Source organism: Oncorhynchus nerka, linkage group LG7 (assembly GCF_034236695.1).
Source record: "Oncorhynchus nerka isolate Pitt River linkage group LG7, Oner_Uvic_2.0, whole genome shotgun sequence".
Lineage (NCBI taxonomy): Eukaryota > Metazoa > Chordata > Actinopteri > Salmoniformes > Salmonidae > Oncorhynchus > Oncorhynchus nerka.
The window spans coordinates 53,934,048-53,959,467 of NC_088402.1; the positions used below are offsets into that span (position 1 = coordinate 53,934,048).

The following is a 25,420-nucleotide window of genomic DNA, read 5'->3' on the forward strand; positions in this document are numbered from 1 at the left end:
GTGAAAATATGAAGAGTGGTACTCAGTGATTTGCCCCAAACATACAACACTTTGTATTCAGGACATAGTTAATTTCTTTGCCAAAAATGTTGCAGTTTTACTTTAGTGCCTTATTGCAAACAGGATGCATGTTTTGGAATATTTGTATTCTGTACGGGCTTCCTTCTTTTCACTGTCCTTTAGGTTAGTATTGTGGGGTAACTACAATGTTGTTGATCCATCCTCAATTTCTCCTATCACAGCCATTAAAATCTGAAACTGTATTAAAGTCACCATTGGCCTCCAGGTGAAATCCCTGAGCAGTTTACTTCATCTCCGGCTACTGAGTTAGGAAGGACACCTGTAACTTTGTAGTGACCGGGTGTATTGATACACCATCCAAAGTGTAACTAATAACTTCACCATGCTCAAAGGGATATTCAATGTCTGCTTATTTAATTACATTCTTTACCCATCTACCAATAGGTGCCCTTTGCGAGACATTGGAAAACCTCCCTGGTCTTTGTGGTTGAATCTGTGTTTGAAATTCACTGCTCGACTGAGCAACCTTAAATATAATTGTATGTGTGGGGTACAGAGATGAGGTAGTCATTCAAAAATCATGTTAAACACTATTATTGCAACTTATTATGTGACTTGTTAAGCACATTTTTATTCCTGAACTTATTTAGGCTTGCCATAACAAAGGGGTTGCATACTTATTGACTCAAGACATTTCAGCTTTTCATTTTTGATTAATTTCTAAACATTTCTAAAAACATCATTCCACTTTGACTTAATGGGGTATTGTGTGTAGGCCAGTGACACAAAACCCCCATGTGATCCATTTTAAATTCAGGCAGTATCACAACAAAATGTGGATAAAGTCAAGGGGTGTGCATACTTTCTGAAGCTCTATTTGTGATATTTTACCTTGCCTCGCTGGCTTGCTTGGTAAACAATACTCATTTGCGATGTAATGTAGACGATAACCATCTGATTATGTGTTTAACTTACACAAGCTGCATTTTAAGTTGCATGTGATCGTATCCGCTGCTATGTACAGTCGTGAACAAACGTTTTGAGAATGACACAAATATTAATTTCAAAGTTTGCTGCTTCAGTGTCTTTAGATATTTTTGGCAGATGCTACTATGGAATACTGAAGTATAATTACAAGCATTTCACAAGTGTCAAAGGCTTTTATTGACAATTACATGAAGTTGATGCAAATAGTCAATATTTGCAGTGTTGACCCTTCTTTTTCAAGACCTCTGCAATCCGCCCTGGCATGTGGTCAATTAACTTCTGGGCAACACCCTGACTAATGGCAGCCCATTCTTGTATAATCAATGCTTGGAGTATGTCAGAATTTGTGGGTTTTTGTTTGTCCACCCGCCTCTTGAGGATTGACCACAAGTCCTCAATGGGATTAAGGTCTGGGGAGTTTCCTGGCCATGGACCCAAAATATCAATGTTTTGCTCCTCGAGCCACTTAGTTATCACTTTTGCCTTATGGTAAGATGCTCCATCATGCTGGAAAAGGCATTGTTCATCACCAAACTGTTACTGAATGGTTGGGAGAAGTTGCTCTCGTAGGAAGTGTTGGTACCATTCTTTATTCATGGCTGTGTTCTTAGGCAAAATTGTGAATGAGCCCACTCCCTTGGCTGAGAAGCAACCCCACACATGAATGGTCTCAGGATGCTTTACTGTTGGCATGACACAGGACTGATGGTAGCGCTCACAAGCTTTTTTCCAGATGCCCCAAACAATCGGAAAGGGGATTCATCAGAGAAAATGACTTTACCCCAGTCCTCAGCAGTCCAATCCCTGTACCTTTTGCAGAATATCAGTCTGTCCCTGATGTTTTTCCTGGATAGAAGTGGCTTCTTTGCTGCCCTTCTTGACACCAGGCCATCCTCCAAAAGTCTTCGCCTCACTGTGCGTACAGATACACTCACACCTGCCTGCTGCCATTCCTGAGCAAGCTCTATACTGGTGGTGCCCCGATCCCGCAGCTGAATCAACTTTAGGAGACGGGCCTGGCGCTTGCTGGACTTTCTTGGGTGCCCTGAAGCCTTCTTCACAACAATTGAACCGCTGTCCTTGAAGTTCTTGATGATCCGATAAATGGTTGATTTAGGTGCAATCTTACTGGCAGCAATATCCTTGTCTGTGAAGCCCCTTTTTGTTTAAAGAAATGATGACGGCACGTGTTTCCTTGCAGGGAACCATGGTTGACAGAGGAAGAACAATGATTCCAAGCACCACCCTCCATTTGAAGCTTCCAGTCTGTTATTCAAACTCAATCAGCATGACAGAGTGATCTCCAGCCTTGTCCTCATCAACTCACACCTGTATTAACGAGAGAATCACTGACATGATGTCAGCTGGTCCTTTTGTGGCAGGGCTGAAATGCAGTGGAAATGTTTTTGGGGATTCAGTTCATTTGCATGGCAAAGAGGGACTTTGCAATTAATTGCAAAACATTCTGGAGTATATGCAAATTGCCATCATACAAACTGTGGCAGCAGACTTTGTGAAAATTAATGTGTGTCATTCTCATAACTTTTGGCCATGACTGTAAGGAAGCAGAGGTTTCTGATGAGAAACTGCGCGTGCAACTTTTCATGATGCGGAAGGAAAGTTGGTGTATAGATGATGGTGGGAAGAGGATGGCAGGAGTAGAGGGAAATGTGGCGGAAACAGAAGGCGTGAAGGGCACGATCTGGAACTGGCAGATATGAGGGGGAGTGACAGCATGAACTAGAACAGGCCACACAGATATACAGCCGTTTACTTTTATTTTGTTAAAGGTTAAATGTACTCGTACCTAGTACTCGTATAAGATAAGGGGGGTGATGGATGGTCTAATTTAAAAAATATACTGACGTAAAGCAGCTTGTTTAGTTACAATACGCATAAGTTATAGATTCTTTAAAAAAAAAATGTATTGTTCCTCTTCGTGTATTCTATTTCATGACATCCCTTCAAAAAAAATAAGTATTCATTTTACACTACTCAAAAGATGGAAATGTCTCTGTGTTTGAGGTGGCCTGTGGTGGACATTTGTGTGCAGTAGGCTGGTTGTGTGTGTGTGTTTGAGGGTTACTAGCGGTGGAAGATGTGGGCAGACCTGCCTGGGGAACAGTTACAGTAGGGAAGGATGCCATGGTAGAGTGCTCTGATGTTCCTTGACAGAGCCAGCGAACTAGCTGTTCACTCAAGGGTGTGGAAATACATGAACAGGGAGGGTTAGAGGCAAATTTGGGGTAGGGGTAGCACTGAGGGGCAATTAGATGGCAGGCTGGAAGATTGGGGGTGGGTGTCAGCTGGTGGGCAGGAGTGGGGGTATTTCAGAGGGGGTCTGTCGCCATCTCTTGCAGCCGTGGTTAGGACTGGGAGGTGTTGATAATGTACAGCAGACAGACGCTCTGACTACCAGGACCCCCCCCCCCCGACTGCCACTATCACAGCTGCTCCGACTCACAGGGGTCAAAGGTCAGTTACAGCAGGGGTTCCCAAACTTTTTAACAGACCCCTTATCCAGCATTTGGGAACATCTTGCGCCCCCCGTGCGCGCCACGTCTATTTCTATGGCCTAAAAAAACAAGTTTAAAAATGTTAGCTGACGTGGGCTAGTTGAGCTGGGCATTTCTGACAATGCAATGACTGACATGACGAGAGGATTCTACTAGTGCATTCCATTATTACAACTTTCAAGAGTAAATTGAAAGCCGGACTGAGTTCATAAAAATAAAATAAAAATTATAATCTTTGGGAACCACTGAGTTACAGTATCACATGCACTAACCTATGGAGGAAACCCACCCTAGGCTTGAATACGGTGAGTACCATGGAATATCACCTCCTGTTAAACTACACTGTCTCTCACCAAGGGACAGAGATTAGCCTGCTTCAGCATCTCAAAATGCGTTAGCCTATATTCTCCCGCTCAGATGTCTTCAGGCTAGAGGGAAAGCAGCCGTATATGCAGTTTGTATCAGATTCCTGTGGTGGGTTTCTGTGCAATCACTAGTCTACCGTCTCTCATCTTGATGGATGACCCCGATGTTTAAAGAGCATCTCTGTCTGCACACAATGCAGGGGTCTTGAATCTTTCAATAGGCTTTTCAATTATTGAACACACATGAAATATGCACAGCACATGGTGGTTATGTGCTTGTATGTTCAGCTCTCAATGCAGACAGGGCCCCATGGTCCAAACTCTTAGCAGTCACACTGCACCAGAATGAATCAGGTGTGGCTCAAGTCGATGTGTGTGTTGCCATGTAGGCTATGCTCTGTAGGTGTGCGTGTGTGTGTGTGTGTGTGTGTGTGTGTGTGTGTGAATGAATGTGCATGACGGTATTTGATTATGGACATGACATCCTGCAAGAACAAGACATGAAAAAAACAGACAAGGGATGTGAAGAAACCATTCCTTTATTGGTGTGAAGTCCCCGTCAGGAGGGGCTAAAAACAGTGCTCTACACCAGACCCATGTCCACACACGGGGTGTGTCGAATGTGGATTTTTTTTGGGGGGGGGACAAAAATGACAACAAAAAACCATTCACTGCTTACTTAGATGACAGCAGTACTCATTACTTTCTCTGGGATGGGGTGGAGTGGGGGTACTGAACTTAAAAGGGGTCAAGGTTCAAAACCACATTGACAGTTATTATTATTTGATTCATACTTCTTATTCTCAGAGAGGGAGAGCGGGTGTGGCCAGAAGTGCTTCCCTGTTGAGGTTTCCATGACAATGGTGCCGTGGCAGCGGTAGTGGTCTACTTGGCGTTGGCGGAGCTGCTGAGCATCTTGCGGACGGCCTGCACGATGGCGTCGCGGTCGATGCCGAAGATCTTGAGGAGCTCAGTGGGTTTGCCGCTACGGGGAACGTGGGCCACGGCCATACGGTGCACATTGAAGCCCGTCTCATTTACCACAGCTGAACACACGGCCTCTCCCAGGCCCCCTAAATAATTACAACCACATGTCAGTCAATCACATTTATATGGTAGCCATAACATTTGTCACAAAGTGTAAGACTAGGGAGCACTAATTTCTGGGTCTTCATAGGACAAATGTGTTAAGTGCTAAGACTACATCTTACATCCTTCTCAAACTCCTTTGTGTCCATCTTGCTGAGTGGTCTGTCTTTGTGCAGTGAAACCCTGCTGTACAGCATGTACAGTAGCTGGCCAGTCAGTCCAATCTATACATCGATTTTGTCTTCCAATCCACTAACCCTGTATCACTGACACCTCAACAGCCCACTGAGCAGCTCTAGGACCTGAGCCTCCCTGACAGGCCTTGCCACCACCCACTCATTGACAGACAATCAGGCCGGGGGTGGCGAAGGGGGGCCGGGGGGTGAGAGAGGGCGTTCTACCACTTTACTGTAGTAGCCGTCTGCACTATGGGGGTTCTTGAGGTCTGGGTCTCTCCGTACAGCCCCGCTAACACCCCAAACACAGCCTCCCCTTCCTCTCCCTCACACATGGTCCTCCCACCCCCTGTGGCTCTGAGTGGAGGCCCACCCCCTGTGGCTCTGAGTGGAGGCCCACCCCCGTCCCCCCACCTCGCCCTTGCATGCTCACCTGTCACAATACACTATTCATGCTCATGTATAGATGGGGGTGGGGATTGGTAGTCAGTTAAGAACTGACTTGCCTAGTTAGGGTTTGGTCTGCACCGGCCAAACCCGGACAACGCTGGGCCTCCCAATCACGGCCAGTTGTGATACAGCCTGGAATCGAACCAGGGTGTCTGTAGATGCTGTGATGCAGTGCTTTAGACCGATGCACCACTCGGGAGGTTGGGGGGGTTAGTTAATGTTAAGATGCTGACTGTGGCATGGCTGTGCTCATTCCTTTCTTTGTTTAGTTCCATCAACGGACTGTATAAATCCCAAGGGACAAATAAGGCAACTGTGCCAAAATAAAACCACACATACACACTTTTGGACATGTGTCGTCGTCCCCCCCCCCCCCCCCTTCCTGTTTTCTAGGTCAGTGAAAGCCCAAAGGCCAGAGCAGAGCTGAAGTGGAAAAACACTGAGGGACGCTAGTCTCTCCTCCTCCTCCACATGCTCAAATACTGCAGCCATGTCACTTCTCAATATCAGAGCGCGTTAACCACAAATCATAGGAATGCCTGGCAACTCCATAATGTTATATCTATTACTACATACCTCAGAGGCACTCCGCCACATACGCCACTGGAATGAAATAACCGGAGTTCAGAAGGCAGCCTGTGTGCGCGCAGAGTACCCACCCTCGTAGTAGTGGTCCTCCACTGTGATGATGCGTCCCCTGGTGGCCTTGGCATGCTCAACGATGGTCTTGGAGTCCAGAGGCTTGATGGTGAAAGGGTCAATCACTCGAATGTTGATCCTCTCTGACAAAACACAAGATCATGCAATGAGCCACAGAAAATGGCTAACAGGACTCAGTCAATGTGAAATCGTAATTCCTCTTAACCAATACAAGAAAGAGTAGAGAGATATCCCGACATTTGTCAATGCCGGAGCACTCTGACTCGGATGTTGGGGTGTAAATGCGTATTAAAAGAGTGCCAATACAGTTGGCATATACTCCAGATCAGGGATGGACAACTTTCACGGGGGTGGGGGACATCAAAAAATCTGAACTCATCATGAGGGGCCGCAGTTGCTTGCAGGTCTGCGTACTCACATCCATATACACAACCCCCCATTGCGAGCAAAATATTTTACTGACCCCGCTCTCGACAGTGGAGATAAAAATAAACGTTTTAGAGTTAATTTTGTGCAAATCTCCACATTTTGCCATAGGGTGTCCAGAAAATGTTGCCGTTTTAAAGCAAGTTTGCTGAAAATCTACACATTTTGCCATAGGGTGGAGAGAACAAAACAAAATCAAATGGGGGCCTCCCAGCAGGTAAATTGACCATGATAACAAGTTTAGATAGCTAAAAAAGTACTCAGACCACTTGACTTATTCCACATTTTGTTACGTTACAGCCGTATTCTAAAATGGATTAAATAAATAAAAAATCCTCATCAATCTACCACACAATACCCCATAATGACAAAGCGAAAACAGGTTTAGAAAAGTTTGCAAATGTATAAAAATAAAAAAACACCTTATTTTCACAAATATTCAGACCCTTTGCTATGATACTCGAAATTGAACTCATTGATCATCGTGCATGTCAGAGCAAAAACCAAGCCATGAGGTCGAAGGAATTGTCCGTAGAGCTCTGAAACAGCATTGTGTCGAGGCACAGATCTGGGGAAGGGTACCAAAAAATTCCTGCAGCATTGAAGGTCCCCAAGAACACAGTGGCCTCCATCTTTTTTAAATGGAAGGAGTTTGGAACCACCAAGACTTCTTAGAGCTGGCCGCCCAGCCAAACTGAGCAATCGGGGGAGAAGGGCCTTGGTCATGGAGGTGACCAAGAACCCAGTGGTCACTCTGACAGAGATCCAGAGTTCCTCTGTGGAGATGGAGAACCTTCCAGAAGGACAACCATCTCTGTAGCACTCCATCAATCGGGCCTTTATGGTAGAGTGGCCAGACAGAAGCCACTCCTCAGTAAAAGGCGCATGACAGCCTGCTTGGAGTTTGCCAAAAGGTACCTAAAGAACTCTCAGACCATGAGAAACCAAGATTGAAATATTTTGGCCTGAATGCCAAGCGTTACGTCTGGAGGAAACCTGGCACCATCTCTACTGTGAAGCATGGTGGTGTCAGCATCATGCTGTGTGGATGTTTTTCAGTGGCAGGGACTGGGAAACTAGTCAGTGTCAAGGCAAAGATGAACAGAGCAAAGTACAGAGAGATCCTTGAAGAAAACCTGCTCCAGAGAGCTCAGGACCTCAGACTGGGGCGAAGGATCACCTTCCAACAGGACAACGCTGGAGTGGCTTCGGGACAATACTCTGAATGTACTTGAGTGGCCCAGCCAGAGCCCGGACTTGAACCTGGTCAAACAAGCGTTTCGCTACACCCGCAATAACATCTGCTAAACACGCGTATGTGACGATAACATTTGATTTTGATTTGACATCTCTGGAGAGACCTGAAAATAGGTATGCAGCAATACTCCCCATCCAACCTGACAAAGCTTGAGAGGATCTGCAGAGAAGAATGGGAGAAACTCCCCAAATACAGGTGTGTCAAGCTTGTAGCGTCATACCCAAGAAGACTCGAGGCTGTAATCACTGCCAAAGGTGCTTCAACAAAATACTGAGTAAAGGGTCTGAATACTTATGTAAATGTGATATTTCAGTTTTAAATTTGCAAAAAATTATGTGGTATGTGTAGATTGATGAGGGAAAAAAACTAGCGTCTCAATACTTATGTAAAAAAAGTTTTGTAATATGCATTTGCAAAAAATTATAAAAACCTGTTTTTGCTTTGTCATTATGGGGTATTGTGTGTAGAATAAGGCTATAACGTAACAAAATGTGGAAAAAGTCAAGGGGTCTGAATACTTTCTGAATGCACAGTATATATCTCCATCTGAGAGCCTTCAAAAGGGGGGCGGGCCGCCAGTTGCCCATCCCTGCTCCAGATCATGATGAACGGTCCAATGCCTTAATGGGACCAATCTCACAACAAAGTGTCAGTATGTGTGCGTGCATATGTCACTCAGAAGACGTTGATGCCATCAGCGCCTTGGTAAAGAGCACATTTACTGACAGCAAATGTAGAATATAGACCGAGTTACTGTGACAGATCTATGTAACTTTCCAAAATTCCGGTTCTGTACCCTTCTTTAGCATTTCAGCAGCTGCCAGTGCCTCATGAAGGGTCACGCCCGCTCCGATCACCGTCACATGATCATCGCTGGTCTTGTACACAACCTGGTGGACAAGGGATGGAGGTTTCTATTATCTAGGCATGTTTCAATTCAAATAATGTCGCAAGCATGTAAGTCAGTTGTAAGTCTTTAAAGGGGCAGTGCAGTAAAAAAACAAAAACATCATTGGACTCCATACCTTCGCCTGTCCCACGTGAAAGTCCTCGTTGCTGTTGTAAAGAACGGTGTTCTCTGGGCGACTGGTTCTGATGAAACACACACCCTGGAGCACAGATGAAACATGTCAAATCCGCCTCTGGACTTTCATTACCTTGTCATTTATCAGACCGCTTTATTAAAACAAGAGTCACACTCAGCAGCTGTGTGAACACAATATATTTGGTTCATTTAACCTTCATTTGACTAGGCAGTTAAGAAATTCTTATCGACAATGACGGCCTACCACCATATTGCAGAGTGAGCGCAAAGCAAGAGGCAGATGTGATAGAGAGGGTTCTGAGTACCTTCGTGTTGGCGGCCAGCTCCACAGCTTTCTCAGTGGACACGCCGTCGCTAGGGTAGAAAATGGTTGCCGTGGGAATGGCTCTGAACATGGCAATGTCTTCGAGGCCCATCTGAGAAGGACCATCCTCTCCTAGAACACACGCACGTACACACACACATACACGCGCGCGCAAGTCAGACAGAACAACACTTGGCGTGTTTGGGGCTGCTGAAAGTGAAAGCTACAGGGCAGGCATGCGTTCAGTGGGGCGAGTCGGCGTGGGCATGCAATGTACCTGAGGAACCAAAAGGAAGCCTGGCCGCCCCGCCACCACCACTTCCGTGACACAGAGAGAGAGGGGGGGAGGGAGGGAACGAGTGCTGGCCGGTGCCACACTGATACATTAATAGATGGAAGGAAGATGTGAAGAAACAAAAGCAAAGTTCAGGATTCAGGAAATAATACAGGATTATACGACGCGAGGTCAACAACGAGGGAACGATTCAACCCACTGCAGGATTGTTACCAAAATGTTTGATCGAAACCAACTGAAGCCAAAGGCCCTCTCCACCTAAACAGTTTTAGGGGAAGCACGGTGTTAGCACTGTGTGACAGTAAGCCAAGTCTTCTGCAGTGGGCTGAATCAGTCCCAGAGGAACAAGTGCTGAGAGCTACGTCAGGGTCACAGTGAGGAAGTCACAGGGGTCACTACACAGACAGTTCACTAGGGGGGGGGGGGGGGTCAAAGGTCAGTGGGCGGACTGACCGATGGACACGCCGCAGTGGGAGCCACACAGGTTGATGTTGCTCTCGGAGATGGCGGCCATGCGAAGCTGGTCGTAGGCACGCGTGAAGAAGGTGGCGAAGGTGCTGGCGAACACCACGTTGCGGTCCCGCGTGGCACAGCCCACCGCAATGCTCACCTGACAGAGGAGGAGAGGGAGGAAAGCGGTGTTCATGATTACAAAGACCAGATAGAAGCCCGAGCAATTTGTGTTCTCACAGTCTGCCCAAAGTGCCTCACGTCAATCTTTAGACACATAAGAAGGGAGCCAGCATCTTTCAATTCATACTGGGGGAAATGTTCTGTTTGTCCCATTTCATTTCCTGTTAGTCCTGAGAAATCCCATTCTGTTCCCCATGAGGCCTTGCTAAGGGAATGGGGCCTGTGTGAGACATGGTCAGTGAGAGCTTTTACTCACGAAAATACAATGCATTGGTGGTTTAAACAAATGCCATGTACATTAGGTACAGCAAAGCAAAGTGTCGTCAGCTAGCATAGAGCATTAGTGTCGTCAGCTAGCATAGAGCATTAGTGTCGTCAGCTAGCATAGAGCATTAGTGTCGTCAGCTAGCATAGAGCATTAGTGTCGTCAGCTAGCATAGAGCATTAGTGTCGTCAGCTAGCATAGAGCATTGGTGTCGTCAGCTAGCATAGAGCATTATCGTTGTCAGGGACAAACAACAGGATACTTAGAAATCCAGCAAAGCATTAAAATGTTCCAATCCCTTAATAATATTTGATGTGACAGCACGGCCAAGGTAAAGAATTCATCTAAATAACTGATCTGATCTATATTTTACTTCTCTATTGTGTGTGGGAGTCACAACGAGTCACAGGCCACAATACAGCTCCATTACACCTGTCAGTGATGCCTCTGAAGGAACTGCCACTGGAATCATGCTGAGACATTACGAATTAATAGGTCTCTTAGCCAACCAGGTAGATGGATCCAGGCCCTAGAAGTGTGGGTGTGGCACTCTGAATGTCAGAGGTGAATAATTCACACGCGGGTGAAAAGAAGCAGAATACAAAGACATGCAGGCCTACAGTACGAATGGTCTGGATGGAACTTTGATAGTCATTTTGGGTTGACGTCACATAGTGCTATCAATAACAGCTTATCATTGTTAGTTTTTTAAAAACATTTTTTAACTTTCTTGGGAGAGACGATAACTGTCTCTTATGAAGATTTTGTGAGCAGTACACTTCAGTCCAGCCTACTAGACCTAGAATTGGGTCAGATATGTGGCATTGAGTGTCGGCTAAGCTTACCATGTTCTGCTCGGCAATGTAGCACTCGACGTAGCGTTCGGGGTGCTCGTTCTTAAAGAGCTCAGAGAAGGTGGAGTTCTTGGTGTCGCCATCCAGAGCCACCACATGCTCGTTGTAGCGGCCTAGCTTAGCCAGAGCCATGCCATAGGCCTTCCGCGTGGCAATCTGGAGCCAAACACAACCAATGGGTTAGTTCATTTAAAACATTTTTTTTTTTTTTTTACAGGTCAGTGTAGCCGTCCATCACCATAAGTCAAGATAGTGCCCGTGCCTTGTTCCAGGACTTAAAGCTTCTCTCTCTCTCTCTCAAACGCTCTTGCTCCCTCTCAAGTACACGCACCTTCTCTCCGAGTTTGTAGCTGGGTGCGCTGGGCATGCGAACGTTGCGCAGGCTGACGGGCGGGGCGTCCTCAGTGGGCGTAGCGGGGTACAGGCGCTTATTACTGTTCATGATGCGCGCCTGGATGTCCTTCAGCACCCCCTCAGCCATCTCCTTGGGCAGGGGCTTCCCATGCCAGCCCATCTTGTCCTCCGCAGCTATAACACACACAGAGAACACGGAAAACACACACACACACGCACAGCAAATACGGCTTTAGTATTTATATAAGCAGTGCATCGATTGGTGGGCAATCTGCTCATTTTATATATCCGTTTGACGATACCAGCACCGAATGGTCGTAAATGACGTATTCCTCAACGCCCCCTCCCCCCACCCCCCCTCTCATCACAAAGCCTTACACATGAGTGGCCATCAAAAGACAATTCCATAGGTCAGGGCTCCACATCAAAAGCCCTACTCTCATGACAACAACCAGACAAAGGCCAGTGATCTGAGTGTGTCCTACACATGCGGAGGGATTAACAGGCTGCTGCAGCTACATCTCTAAAGCACTGCCCAGATTACCACAGGTTTAGGTGCCCCTGAGAGGAGACAGGGAGGGCTTATTCAGGTCCATCAGACATAACTTTATGTCTTTTAAGGGACAGGCACAGATTATGCCTTTTTGATTTTTAGGAATAGCGGGGTTTGATAGTATGTATTGATTACAAAGCAGCAGCCGGAGCACCACAGATATTTTGGAATGTGAATGAATAGAGGGGAGTCTGTCAGTGTCCCAATCAAGCAGTGATAGTATATTTCAGGAAAAGGTAGTGCTGCTATAGCAGGGTTTCCATCTCTCTATTAGGGTTTGGTTAGTCTCTGGGTGAACCCGTCTGTACTACTACCTATAGGGGCGCATGGGATTCAGTTTCTGTTGAGCTGTATTACTGTTGGGGAGTGTGTACCTGGGATTCCCTTGCCCTTGATGGTTTTGGCTACGATGGCGGTGGGCTGGTGACGGGGTTGGCTCAGAACCTTAGTCAGCTCGTCCACACTGTGTCCGTCCACAATGACGGCATTCCACCTACAAACACATACACACACCAGGGTGGGAGTCATTTACATTCTCAGGCCCACTTTCACGGTCTCTAGGCCACACATTTTCTAGGACAGCCTTTCTCCCAGCACTCACCCGAAGGCTTCGCAGCGTTTCTGGTATTTCTCCACATGGTGCTGCAGGGGAGCCGGGTCACTCTGTCCCAGACGGTTGATGTCCAGGATGGCCACCAGGTTGTCCAGCTGGTAGTAAGAGGCGAAGGCCATGGCCTCCCACACCGAGCCCTCAGACATCTCCCCATCACCCAGCAGGCAGTACACACTGTAGCTACGGACAGACAGACAGACAGACAGAATTAGACGCAAGATCACAGCAGTAAAGCTTTTGTAATAAATAAACACTAATAAACATGTAGAGTAATATGACCAATCCACAATTTTCAATTGATTACCACTTGATTGACTAAGGGATGAAATGCATCACAAAAAGGTGCAGAACTATAACACTTTCCCTCAACATCTCCTTCCCTTCCGGCAGATATTTGTCCACACAACCCCCACCCTTCATCTTCGAAATGAGGCCGCCCCTCAACCGCCCTCCCCGAATACAGAGCGAACAGGAACAGTTGAAACCCTCTCGGAGCTCCCATCACCCTGCATGGTTAACAGGGCCTGACAGCTTTCCAGTCAAATAGACACATTCTCATTAAAGCGAGAAGATCGGCCGAGACACGACGCATTACGGCACGCATTCCGAACCGGATAGCATTCCGGAGCCCAGAGAGGGAGCCACAGACACCTGGACCAGATACCGTTTAACATCCTCCCTCCCGGTTACTCTCAGTTAGTCAGGGGAGCTGCAGCACCTCTCACGACTCACAGACAGACAGAAAGCCCATCCCTGCACCAACACACTGGTTAAACCTCTGAGCTGCAATGCAATTTAAATCAACACAATCTAATAGGCTTACATGATGGTACACTAAACATTACCAAAAGTATGTGGACACTTGCTCGTCGAACATCTATTTCCAGAATCATGGGCAATAATATGGAGTTGGTCCCCTCATTTGCTACTATAAACAGACTCCACTCTTCAGGGAAGAAACTGATGTTGGGCAACTAGGCCTGGCTTGTAGTCGGCATTCCAATTCATCCCAAAGGTGTTCGATGGGGTTGAGGTCAGGACTCAGTGCATGCCAGTCAAGTTCTTCCACAGCGATCTCGACAAACCATTTCTGTATGGACCTCGCTTTGTGCATGGGTGCATCGTCATGCTGAAACAGGAAAGGGACTTCCCCAAACAGTTGCCACAAATTTGGAAGCACAGAATCGTCTAGTCACTAGACTCTAGTGTATGCTGTAGCGTTAAGATTTATCAGTTGGACTGTCAGATGGTGAAGCGTGATTCATCACTCCAGAGAACACTTTTCCCCTGCTCCAGAGTCCAATGGCGGCGAGCTTTACACCACTCAAGCCAACGCTTGGATTTGCGCATGGTGATCTTAGGCTTGTGTGCAGCTGCTCAGCCATGGAAACCCATTTCATGAAGCTCCTGTCGGTTCTTGTGCTGACATTGCTTCCAGAGGCAGTTGGGAACTCGGTATTGAGCGTTGCAACCGAGGACAGATGATTCTTACGCGCTGTGCGCTTCAGCACTCGAGGGTCCTGTTCTGTGAGCTTGTGTGACCTACCACTTTGCGGCTGAGCATTTCAGCCGAATCACTCATTTGAAGAGGTGTCCACATACTTTTGTTTATATAGTGTATATGATACAATAGCAGTGTGTTGACTGACTGGTTGTTATAACATATGAGTTGATGATAATGGTGATTATGTAGCTCGTTAATTACATGGACAAAGGTAGATATCAACATATAAATGGATAAATGACTACTCTATTGTTTTGGAGGAATGACACTGTTGGAAGAGAGCTATTTACACAAAGTCAAAAGCTTTTCACAGATTAACGTTTTGCCATCCCTAATAAAATCGCTGGCTGTCAAAGGCTATGCCAACAGGGCATTAGGTCGGGGCAAAAGCCATACTCTTAAGACAACCGTCACACACACACACACACAATGGTAACCCAACTGAGGTAACCCTTCAAATGTGCATAACGGCGTGTGTGTGTGTGTGTGTGTGTGTAAGTATGCACTTAAGACAACACACACACAGGAGAGTGTATCCTACACATTCTGAGGGATTACTGAGCTTCTGCAGCTCTAAACTCTAAAGCACTGCCTGGATTAGTTAGGAGTTTGGGTGCCCCTCGTAGCACAGAGATCGAGACCTTGTTCAAACACACAAAGCCTTTGAAAGACAATAGGTAATAATCCTATTTAAAATACACCTTCATGCGTGTAACAGGATAACTACGCAGTCTAAAACCTTTAATTTAACCTTCTATTTAGACAGGTTATGGATCAACCAATATTGTATTTTACCATAATGCATTGGTTGAGGCGAGCAGTCTAGTCTAAAGCTGATCTCTTCAGACAGAGATGCTCCCCCTCTCTCATATAATGCCACGGCATTGCCCCAGGGAGAGTACAAGGTGAGAGTATTAGAGGGGTGAGAACAGAACACATCAAACTGACAGCTCACAGTCCAAACCTGTACCGAGCGCCCTCAGGGTGTTCTGTCAAACATAGGCCCAACGACAGGGAAACGTCGTCTCCACGCACACCCTTGTGAACCTGCGCCAAATTGTTTTACGTTGCACTTTGATCAGCTAAGCATGGATAATCATATTCAAACGCCATTTGCTGAATCAATTAAACAGGGTACTGTCAGTGCGGGTTTAAAGCTGTAATGTGGCATTTTGACTCACTAATCCTCACCCTCCCGCTAAGTGTATTTGACACATTCAGTCATTTGATTCATGGATCACTCCCTTCATCCGTGACACTGGCCTAAGCATGTAGGGCTGTATGTTTTGGGGCCACAGACTATAAGAGGAAGAGTTTGTAACAAAAGCAATCATACATTACAGACAAGTCAGAGTTGAGGCTGGATGAGAGCGAGCGAGAGGCGAGGGAAAGAGCACGCTCTCTTGTTGTTGTTGATTTCATTAGGATCCCCGTTAGCCGATGCCAATGGCCACAGCTAGTCTTGCTGGGGTCCGACACATAATAACAACTACATTACAGACTAAATACTTTACAATTGACATACATTAACATGTAGTGTGTGTGTGTGTTTGCATCTATCAGTTACACATATGTAAGTAGGTCACATGAGGGAGAGGAGTTGTGCCCGTGAGGTGTTGCTTTATTATTTAAAAAAAAAACAGGTTTGCTGTTCACTTGCGCTATATGAGATGGAAGGGAGTTTCATGCACTCATGGCTCTGTATAATACTGTACATTTCCTTGAATTTGTTCTGGACCTGGGGGGCTGTGAAAAGACCCCTGGTGGCATGTCTGGTGGGGTACGTGTGTGTGTGTGTGTGTAAGTTAACTATGCAAACAATTCTCTTAGCCAAGAGACTGGCATGCATAGTATTGATATTAGCCCTTTGATTACAATGAAGAGCAAAACGTGCCACTCTATTCTGGGCCAGCTGCAGCTTAACTAGGTCATTCTTTGCAGCACATGACCAGATGACTGGACAGTAATCAAGACTTGCCTTGTGGAGTGTGGTGCAGAGCATCACGGACAGATCTCTCCCAATCTTTACAACCATTGAGTCAATATGTTTAGAACCTGACCGTTTACAACCCAAGTAATTTAGTATCCTCAATTTGCTCAACAGCCACAGGTCTAGAACTTCGGGAATGATTTGTATCAGATACAATGCAATTAGTTTTAGAGATGCTCTGGACCGGTTTATTACTGGCCACCCATTCTAAAATTGACTGCAACTCTTTGTTTAGGGTTGCAGTAACTTCACTAGCTGTGGTTGCTGACGCATGCGTATAGGGTTGAATCATCAGCATGCATGACAAACAGGCTTTGTTAATTGCCAGTGGCAGGTCATTGATAAAAATAGAAAAGAGTGGAGGGCCAAGAGAGCTGCCCTGCGATACACCACACTTTATATGTTTAACATCAGAGAGGCATCCAAGAAAACTCTGTGTTCTATTAGATAGATAGCTCTGATTCCACAATATGGGAGAGGTTTTTCAACAACAGGTTATGGTCAATAATATCAAAGACGTTACTGAAATCTAACAGCACAGCTCCCACAATATTTATTTCAACCAATCATCAGTCATTTGTGTCAGTGCAGTACATGTTGCGTGCCCTTCTCTATAAGCATGCTGAAAGTCTTACTAATTTGTTTGCAGAAAAATAGCATTGTATTTGGTCAAACACATTTTTTTCCAACAGTTTGCTTAAGCAAGCTGATAGGTTGGCTGTTAGAAACAGTAAAGACCGATTTACCATTCTTGACTTTGGCTTCCCTCCAGGCCTGAGGACAAACCCTTTTCTCTAGGCTCAGATGAAAGATATGACATATAGGAGTGGCTATAGAGTCAGCTACCATTCTCAGTAGTTTTCCATCTAATTTGTCAATGCCAGGAGGTTTGCCATTGTTGATCGATAACAATACATGTTTCCACCTCTCCCACACTAACTTCACAAGATTCAAAAGTACAATGTTTTTTTTCATTATTCGTTTAATGCATGAGAACGATGGCTCACTGCTTGTTGTTGGCATTTCCAGCCTAAGTCTGCCCACTTTGTCAATTATTTTAAGGATGATTTAATTGCCAATCACTGCATCACAGTGCTAGCTGTGCGACCAAAGACTCTGGGTTCGAGCACAGGCTTTGTAGCGATGAGACAAGAGAGTAACTGCTAACAACTGGAGAAGCTATGTCATAAATCCGTCAAGTGCAGTGTCTAGATGCATTGTTTACATCATCCACATAAGAGTCACAGCAAAATCTTTTGTATGATCTCATACACTATTTTAGGCCCAGCTTTAGGAACCTCGGCTTTCCTGGATGTAGCCACAATATTGCGATCACTGCATCCAATGGATAGGGATACAGCTTCAGAACAAAGTTCTACAGTATTCGTAAAATGTGATCAATACATGATATTTGGTTAAAGTGAGAAGCTTCCTCTTGAGCGGACAGCTTGATGAAAACCAGACAATATATGCAGGTCCCCAAGAAAAGAGACCTCTCTGTTTACATCAAATACACCATCTAGCATTTCACATATATTATCTAGATACAAGAAGAGGTTTTAGAGGAGGCAGGTGAACCTGCAACCACAACACATCAATAACACTTGACATGAGATCTTCTCTAAGCATTACAGGGATATGGCCCTGAGTATATACAGCAACACCTCCCCATAGGCATTCCCGTCTCTTCAGTAGATGTTATATCCTTGTATTGCAACTGCCGTATCAAAGGAATTATCTAAGTGAGTCTCGGAAATGTCTAATATATGAACGTTATCTGACGTTAGCAAGTTGTTGAATTCATGACCCTTATTTTTTTAAGGCTATTATATTAATATGGGCTATTTCCAGGTCTTTCTTGGGTAGCTTGTCAGAGATAGACATCATATGGAAAACAACTAACAAAGGAAGGGTTTAGTAGTGAGAGAGATAAGGGAGTGAGAAGAGCAAAAGAGGGAGAAAGAGGGAGGCTCTCTCGCAGCCCTGATTATTAGAGCAGAAGAATTGACTGAACAAAATGCAGAGAAAGCCCATCCAACCCACCCCGCGTGTACATTCTACGGCAGGCTGCTCTGTTACATGGGTCCAAAAATGAAACCAGGGAAGAGCCACAACAACAAAAACCCTATTAAAAACCGTTTTTCAAAAGTCTATCCCTAAACCCCAAAGTACAGCTCAGCTGCCCTCTACTGTTCTGGCCTTTTTCTATGGATTCAGATAGAAAAGGGGAATCTGCTTTTGTCATATACAGAGAGTGGAGCCTGGAACGCTGTCTATGGCTGTCTGCCCAGTGTTCACGTGGCCGTTCTGGAACTAGTCGCGCACAATGAAGAAGCTGGCTTCCAAACCACGTTCAGCCGTGAAACGGTCAGCCTCTCTCTCTCCACACCCCCCACACCCCCACATCTACTCTCTATAGGGGCGGGCGGTGAAATGTCAAATGTCAGACTGTCACGTTGTTCGCAGAGAGTGTACACCATGAGCATAGGTGTGTTTGTTGTGTCCATGCGTGCCTTTTGTCTATGAACGGGACGGCTTTATGCCTATGTGCGGGCGAGTATCACAGTACACCTTCATTGTAGGGCGCATCCGACTTATTTAATTGCACATATTTCCTTGTGCTTTACTTCCCTTTGTCTATGCTATGTATCTGATTATTTGTGTGTTGGTCTGTCTGTCGCTGTGTGTTCGTGTATAGCCAGACAACGTATGACCGCGCAACTAAAGAATGACCTTAGAGGGGTGTCGAGCATGTCACTGAGTCCTATGCAGAAGTCCATATTATGTGCAGACGTGTATATGTGGGAGAACGGTCTCTCACCTGGCCTTGTCAAAGTATTTCCCAGTGTAGGCCATCCCGCAGGCAGCCCCCAGACCCTGTCCAAGAGAGCCGGTGGCCACATCCACAAACTGCTGCTTCTGTTCACACACACACACACACGCACAAATGTTAGACATCACAGCACATAATAAACATGCATTACACCAACAAACACACATTACACATTAAACAAAGTCATCAAACATTACATCAACTACGCTGTTAAATTGCACCGACATAAACTAATCCGACACAAAGACTACCTACTCAGTCATAACACACCCACATTCAGGTCTCATTACCGTCAAAATCACACACTGTCCACAAAATACACACTTCCTCTCAAACATACACACATTTCCTAAACATACACATTCATTCAGTGGTCATATTAAAAGCTCAACAGGGTAAATCAATGTGTAAGCATTAGATGAAGAGATACCGAATCTTAATTGAGGGAATCAGTGGCTTACTCATGCATGTGTGAACAGGGCATGGCATTACTAGGAAGCTACTGTGCGTGCACACAAAAGGGGCCTTGGACAGCCTGTCTGTCACACAAGCACATACAGTCTACACTACAGTATAGACAGTATATTGTGTGCTCAAACTTCCTCTCTTCGACAAGGGAATACCAGTGCTCTGAAAAGGGGATACATTTGACTGTTTAACAAATAGGTTAAAAAAAACTGTCATGGGTGAACAGGTCTGTGAACGAGAAAGGGCTAAAGATAAGCCAGGCTTTTAAAAAGGCTAACTCTCACTGTGTTAGTGGAGCGCAGAGGTTATTTGTGGGCCAAACAAGGTCGTGTCGTGTGGATCGACAGGTCACTTCCTGCTCCTATTCTCACCGGCACAGGGTGTCCCTCCAGGATGGAGTCGACCTTACGGAGGTTGAGCAGTTCGCTCTCCTTCAGGTAGCCTGTCTCGGCCCACACCGCGTAAAGCACCGGGGCTGCATGGCCCTGGAGGAGACAGAGAAAGAGAGGGAGGGACAGAGTGAGAGAGAGAGAGAGAGAGAGAGAGAGAGAGAGAGAGAGAGAGAGAGAGAGAGAACAGTCTCGCAGATAGATACAAGTTACGACTTTGTTACCGTCGCACAGAGACATGACCTCATGCAGACAGAACACGCACAAAGGGCCCTAGTTAATGTAAAACAGACTTCAACTATTCACTACAACCATCTTTTACAGCCGAGCTGTTATTCCCCATGTTAGACTCTCACATACAGTATCACACTCGGTGCCTGGACCACATTCATTTCTTGGATTGAGAAACTCATCCCAAACGTTCTTCCTTCCACACCTCCAAAATGAATGACATTCCAGTAGACCCAGTAGGAGTACATTCCCGCCTCCCGGTCGGTCTCCTAAAGGGCCCAGGTCCCTGCACCAGATTACATGCTTACTCTACAAATTGGGCCTTTAAAAACTCTCAAATCATATGGCTGGCTCTTCCCAGCACAGACTGGACAATGCAATCTGACTGGTGAAAAATCCTATGAACATACAGCTTTCCATCAATTCATCAGGTTGATTTTTGGAAATGGAATGAGTTTGATACAGAGCTGGCTAAGGGTTCTAACCACTCTGCCAATCTACTCTGCCAAACTTGATAAAACGGAGTCTGATGGCCAGGCGGGCGACTGAAAGACAGATCAAGTGTCCCACATCTGTCCAATTAGGCTAATGAGGTCATTGCGGAAGGGGAGGAGCTTAGCTACTACAGTAGGCCTTACCTTAGAGGTGAACATGGAGGCACTGCTTTAGAATGGACTTGGCATACGTCATACATTATCACAGACTCAATAACATCGAATTTAGACAGGTTGAGCACAGAGGCATTAAGGTTAAATCACTTCAAATGAATACGGGAAAGTGTACCTTTGGAAGCCTTCAGACTGTGCATGTACACGTTTTGCCACTATCTGGGCCTGGGATACCTGTGTTTCCCCAGAGGGAGGTTAAGGGGTTAGGGATGTCTAAACGAGGGGAGGGGGGGGGGGGGGGGGAGTGGTACCTTGGAGAGGACGAAGCGGTCGCTGTTGATGTTCCGGGGTTCCTCAGGGCGGTACTTCATGGTGTGGAAGAAGAGCACAGACATGATCTCTGCCACACTGCAGCATGATGTGGGGTGACTGGAGGCCAGAGAAGACAGGACAACGGGTCAGACCAGGGGCTCTGACTGACACACGCACGCACAAATAAAACACACACACACCTCCGCGTGCTCAGCTCACACTGAAGTGTATAGCTGGAAAGTGTCACACACACACACACACACACACACACACACACTAAATGACCTACAATCAGTTTTGACTACTACGTCGCCCTCCAATATTTCCACTAGACACACGCATGCAGACACATTGACAGTCAGAGCCGAGACTTCGCAACACGCACACACTGTTTGGAGGATCAGAGGAAACAAAGGCCTCTTCGGCCGCATTTGATCACCTCGACTTAAACTCTGATATTCATTCTTCATTGAGTGCCGGGGTTAAGCCTATATTAGCCTGTGTACCAACTGTAACCGTCATCTCGTAATAAAGCGTCGACACTCGTTCACGACAATCGATCCACTATTTGCCTGTAACATAAGGCAGACCCTCTTCAACACATTCAGTTAGACAGTCACCCAACACGTACAACAGTTGTATTATTTTTTTATTTTTGTTTTGTCGCCAAAACTCTGTGCTCGAAGCAAAATGCAAAAACAAAAGACAATATAAAAAGGCCATTTGAAAGCATCTATAACTTATGAGATTCCAAACAGAGCATGGCCATTTAGAACGCTTCACCATAGCACAGGTGCCAGGTACCCACCATAATTATCATTTTTAATCATCCTGAAACGGAAAGGTGGTTAAAAACAGACAATGAATAAAATAAATATGTATTGAAGTAAAATCATCAACTAAAAGACAAATAAATTAACCCCCCCCCCCAAAAAAAAAAAACACAAGTATAATTCTGCTTTGGCCTTATTTGTCGATGTGGAATTAGAAATATTTACTAAAAAAGGTTGTGTCCCTGGTTATAATGCCTCCAATAGCATATTTTATGTGAGGTGTTTACTGCACTGTAATAAACAGACCTAAGGAAATAAGAACATCGAATGAATTAATGTCTCAAAATATAAATAACATGTGTTCTAACAACATTTACCGCTATCTGGCATTTCTCTCAACCCAAATATCGTGTGCCCCAAAAATATACAAAGGACAAGCCTGAAAAATAATTATAGAAAGGGATGGCATTGGCTGGAGATTGCCCAGGTCGCGGTGGACCGACGAGCATCAAAATCAGCCCGTCACCAATCGTTTCGCTCTGCGAAGAGGATGGGAGGTGAAGGCTGAATTTATGCAGGCGCGTTGGAGCGCCAGGCACGAACGCAGTCCCTTTAGTTGCGGCGGACGAACCCCACCACGTGTAACGACCCATTCATTATTGAATCACATTTTCGCTCACATCTTACATAACCAGAAAAAAATATGAATTCAAAGACTTAAAAAAAGGCCTGCCGTTACGCTACTGCACATTCGAAAATAATGTATCAATGCACCTGCAACGAGTAGTCTATTTTTTAACCTTTATTTAACTAGGCAGGTCAGTTAAGAACACATTTTTATTTACAATGTCGGCCTACCCCGGCCAATTGTGCGCCGCCCTATGGGCCTCCCAATCACGGCCGGATGTGATACAGCCTGGAATCGAACCAGGGACTGTAGGTTTACATGCGTAATGCCCATGGCTCGGACATCGCACTGAGATGCAGTGCCTTAGACCGCTGCGCCACTCGGGATCCCTATTACAACATAATAAGGCATAACACAATTGCTGCATATTTTATCTACATGTAACCCAATTTCATCCATGTCAAATATTAATGCCAAATGGACAGCTAAAATTAAAGAACATTCGCCTTTTCTGGAGCGATGCGTAATATACGCACACAATGTCCGAGCCATGGTCATTACGCATGTAAACCTATCACTTGCATGGACACCTCATTACGCACATTTCTTTTTCTTTTTGAAGCATGAATTAAAACATGGTGCTTACCCACTGCCTGCCGCAGTAGTAGCCTTGATAGAATTGATCCTGAGCCGGTTGGCGATGTTCCTAAGCGTCTGCAGGGTCTGCTGGTCGGGTTTGTGATAGTCCTCCATCTGTGCGCACTTCTGTCAAAAAAATACACTTTAACGAAGCAAAATACTGTCCGGGATAAAAACACGAACAACGTCGGGGTAAAGACTAGGAAAATCGCCTTGAAGTTGTGCGGGGGGGATAGAGTCGGAGAGAATTACAGAGAGAGGGGTGTTGGTAAACCTATGAAAATGGCTAATCTAGAGCTAAAAGGAGAGAGAACCGCACACGGGCTCAACGACCACAGAGTGCGTGTGTGTGACAGTGAACAAAGTAGGCTACACATGGGCGAAATGGTGGAGGTGGAGTTGCCAAGGCCAAGTGCAATGGACCTACTGTCACGCCCCCCGTCCCCACACCGCGTCAACCAACACGGTCGCTCGTACTGCAGGGCCGAACAACAGGGGTGGCGTCCGCATAATGCGCTGTCGTAGGCTACTCTCTGCTACTTCTGTCAAAGATCAGGGAAAAGTGCAAGATTGCATATACTGTAGGTAGTTAGCTATACGAGGCATTTCGTCTCCACTGGTACATTAGTACAGGGGTTCCCAAACTTTGTCACTCGTGCCCCCCATCCAGCATTGGGGAACATCTCGCACCTGCACTGTGGGATGTTGAGGATGGATGGGGGAAGAGTTCAGAAAGGACACTGTACTAACTAACCTAGGCTAATGATACTCTATGGTCTCAGTTTTGACCTGACTCACTCAAACATACTACACTGCACCCACCATAACAAAATCGGCCAACTCTCACCACATATGTCCATGCTCGCTCACTTCAGTCTTTTCGCTATGTAAAAATGGGGCAGAATATGTGAACAAAAGTGGCACCATAATTTGATTGAGGCGTCACTGCAGACCCAGGTTCAATCCCAGGCTGTGTCACAACCGTCCGTGACCGGGAGTCCCATAGGGCGGTGCACAATTGGCCTAGCATCGTCCGGGTTAGTGGAGAGTTTGGCCGGGGTGGGGGGCTTTACTTGGCTCATTGCGCTCTAGCGACTCCTTGTGGGGGGCCGGGCACCTGCAGGCTGACTTCCGAAGTCAGTTGAGCGGTGTTCCCTCCGACACCTTGGTGCGGCTGGCTTCTGGGTTAAGCGGGCGGGTGTTAAGAAGAGCGGTTTGGAGGGTCATGTTTCGGGGAACGCATTACTTGACCTTCACCCCCCGAGTCCGTTGGGGAGTTGCAGTGATGAGACGATCGAAATTGGGGAGAAAAAGGGGGTAAAATATATATACACTGCTCAAAAAATAAAGGCAACACTTAAACAACACAATGTAATTCCAAGTCAACCACACTTCTGTGAAATCAAACTGTCCACTTAGGAAGCAACACAATAAATTTCACATGCTGTTGTGCAAATGGAATAGATAACAGGTGGAAATTATAGGCAATTAGCAAGACACCCCCCAATAAAGGAGTGGTTCTGCAGGTGGCAACCACAGACCACTTCTCAGTTCCTATGCTTCCTGGCTGATGTTTTGGTCACTTTTGAATGCTGGTGGTGCTTTCACTCTAGTGGTAGCATGAGACGGAGTCTACAACCCACACAAGTGGCTCAGGTAGTGCAGCTCATCCAGGATGGCACATCAATGCGAGCTGTGGCAAGAAGGTTTGCTGTGTCTGTCAGCGTAGTGTCCAGAGCAGGCGCTACCAGGAGACAGGCCAGTACATCAGGAGACGTGGAGGAGGTCGTAGGAGTGCAACAACCCAGCAGCAGGACCGCTACCTCCGCCTTTGTGCAAGGAGGAGCAGGAGGAGCACTGCCAGAGCCCTGCAAAATGACCTCCAGCAGGCCACAAATGTGCATGTGTCTGCTCAAACGGACAGAAACAGACTCCATGAGGGTGGTATGAGGGCCCGACGTCCACAGGTGGGGGTTGTGCTTACAGCCCAACACCGTGCAGGACGTTTGGCATTTGCCAGAGAACAACAAGATTGGCAAATTCGCCACTGGCGCCCTGTGCTCTTCACAGATGAAAGCAGGTTCACACTGAGAACATGTGACAGAGTCTGGAGACGCCATGGAGAACATTCTGCTGCCTGCAACATCCTCCAGCATGACCGGTTTGGCGGTGGGTCAGTCA

The 25,420-nt window shown here is 46.1% G+C and overlaps 1 protein-coding gene across 1 annotated transcript; it reads right to left on the minus strand.

Annotated features, from left to right (window-relative positions):
• Window positions 1-4,412: 4,412 nt before the first annotated feature.
• Window positions 4,413-23,624, minus strand: LOC115131951 (transketolase). Its single transcript, XM_029664068.2, has 14 exons — window positions 23,247-23,624; window positions 21,199-21,316; window positions 20,031-20,144; window positions 19,180-19,277; window positions 12,853-13,044; window positions 12,626-12,744; window positions 11,676-11,872; window positions 11,336-11,500; window positions 10,046-10,202; window positions 9,299-9,429; window positions 8,974-9,057; window positions 8,745-8,838; window positions 6,264-6,386; window positions 4,413-4,962 (listed from the first exon to the last, which is right to left on the minus strand). The coding sequence occupies exons 1-14, from the start codon at window positions 23,351-23,353 to the stop codon at window positions 4,775-4,777; spliced, it is 1,887 nt and encodes a 628-aa protein (XP_029519928.1). The 5' UTR covers window positions 23,354-23,624; the 3' UTR covers window positions 4,413-4,774.
• Window positions 23,625-25,420: the final 1,796 nt, after the last annotated feature.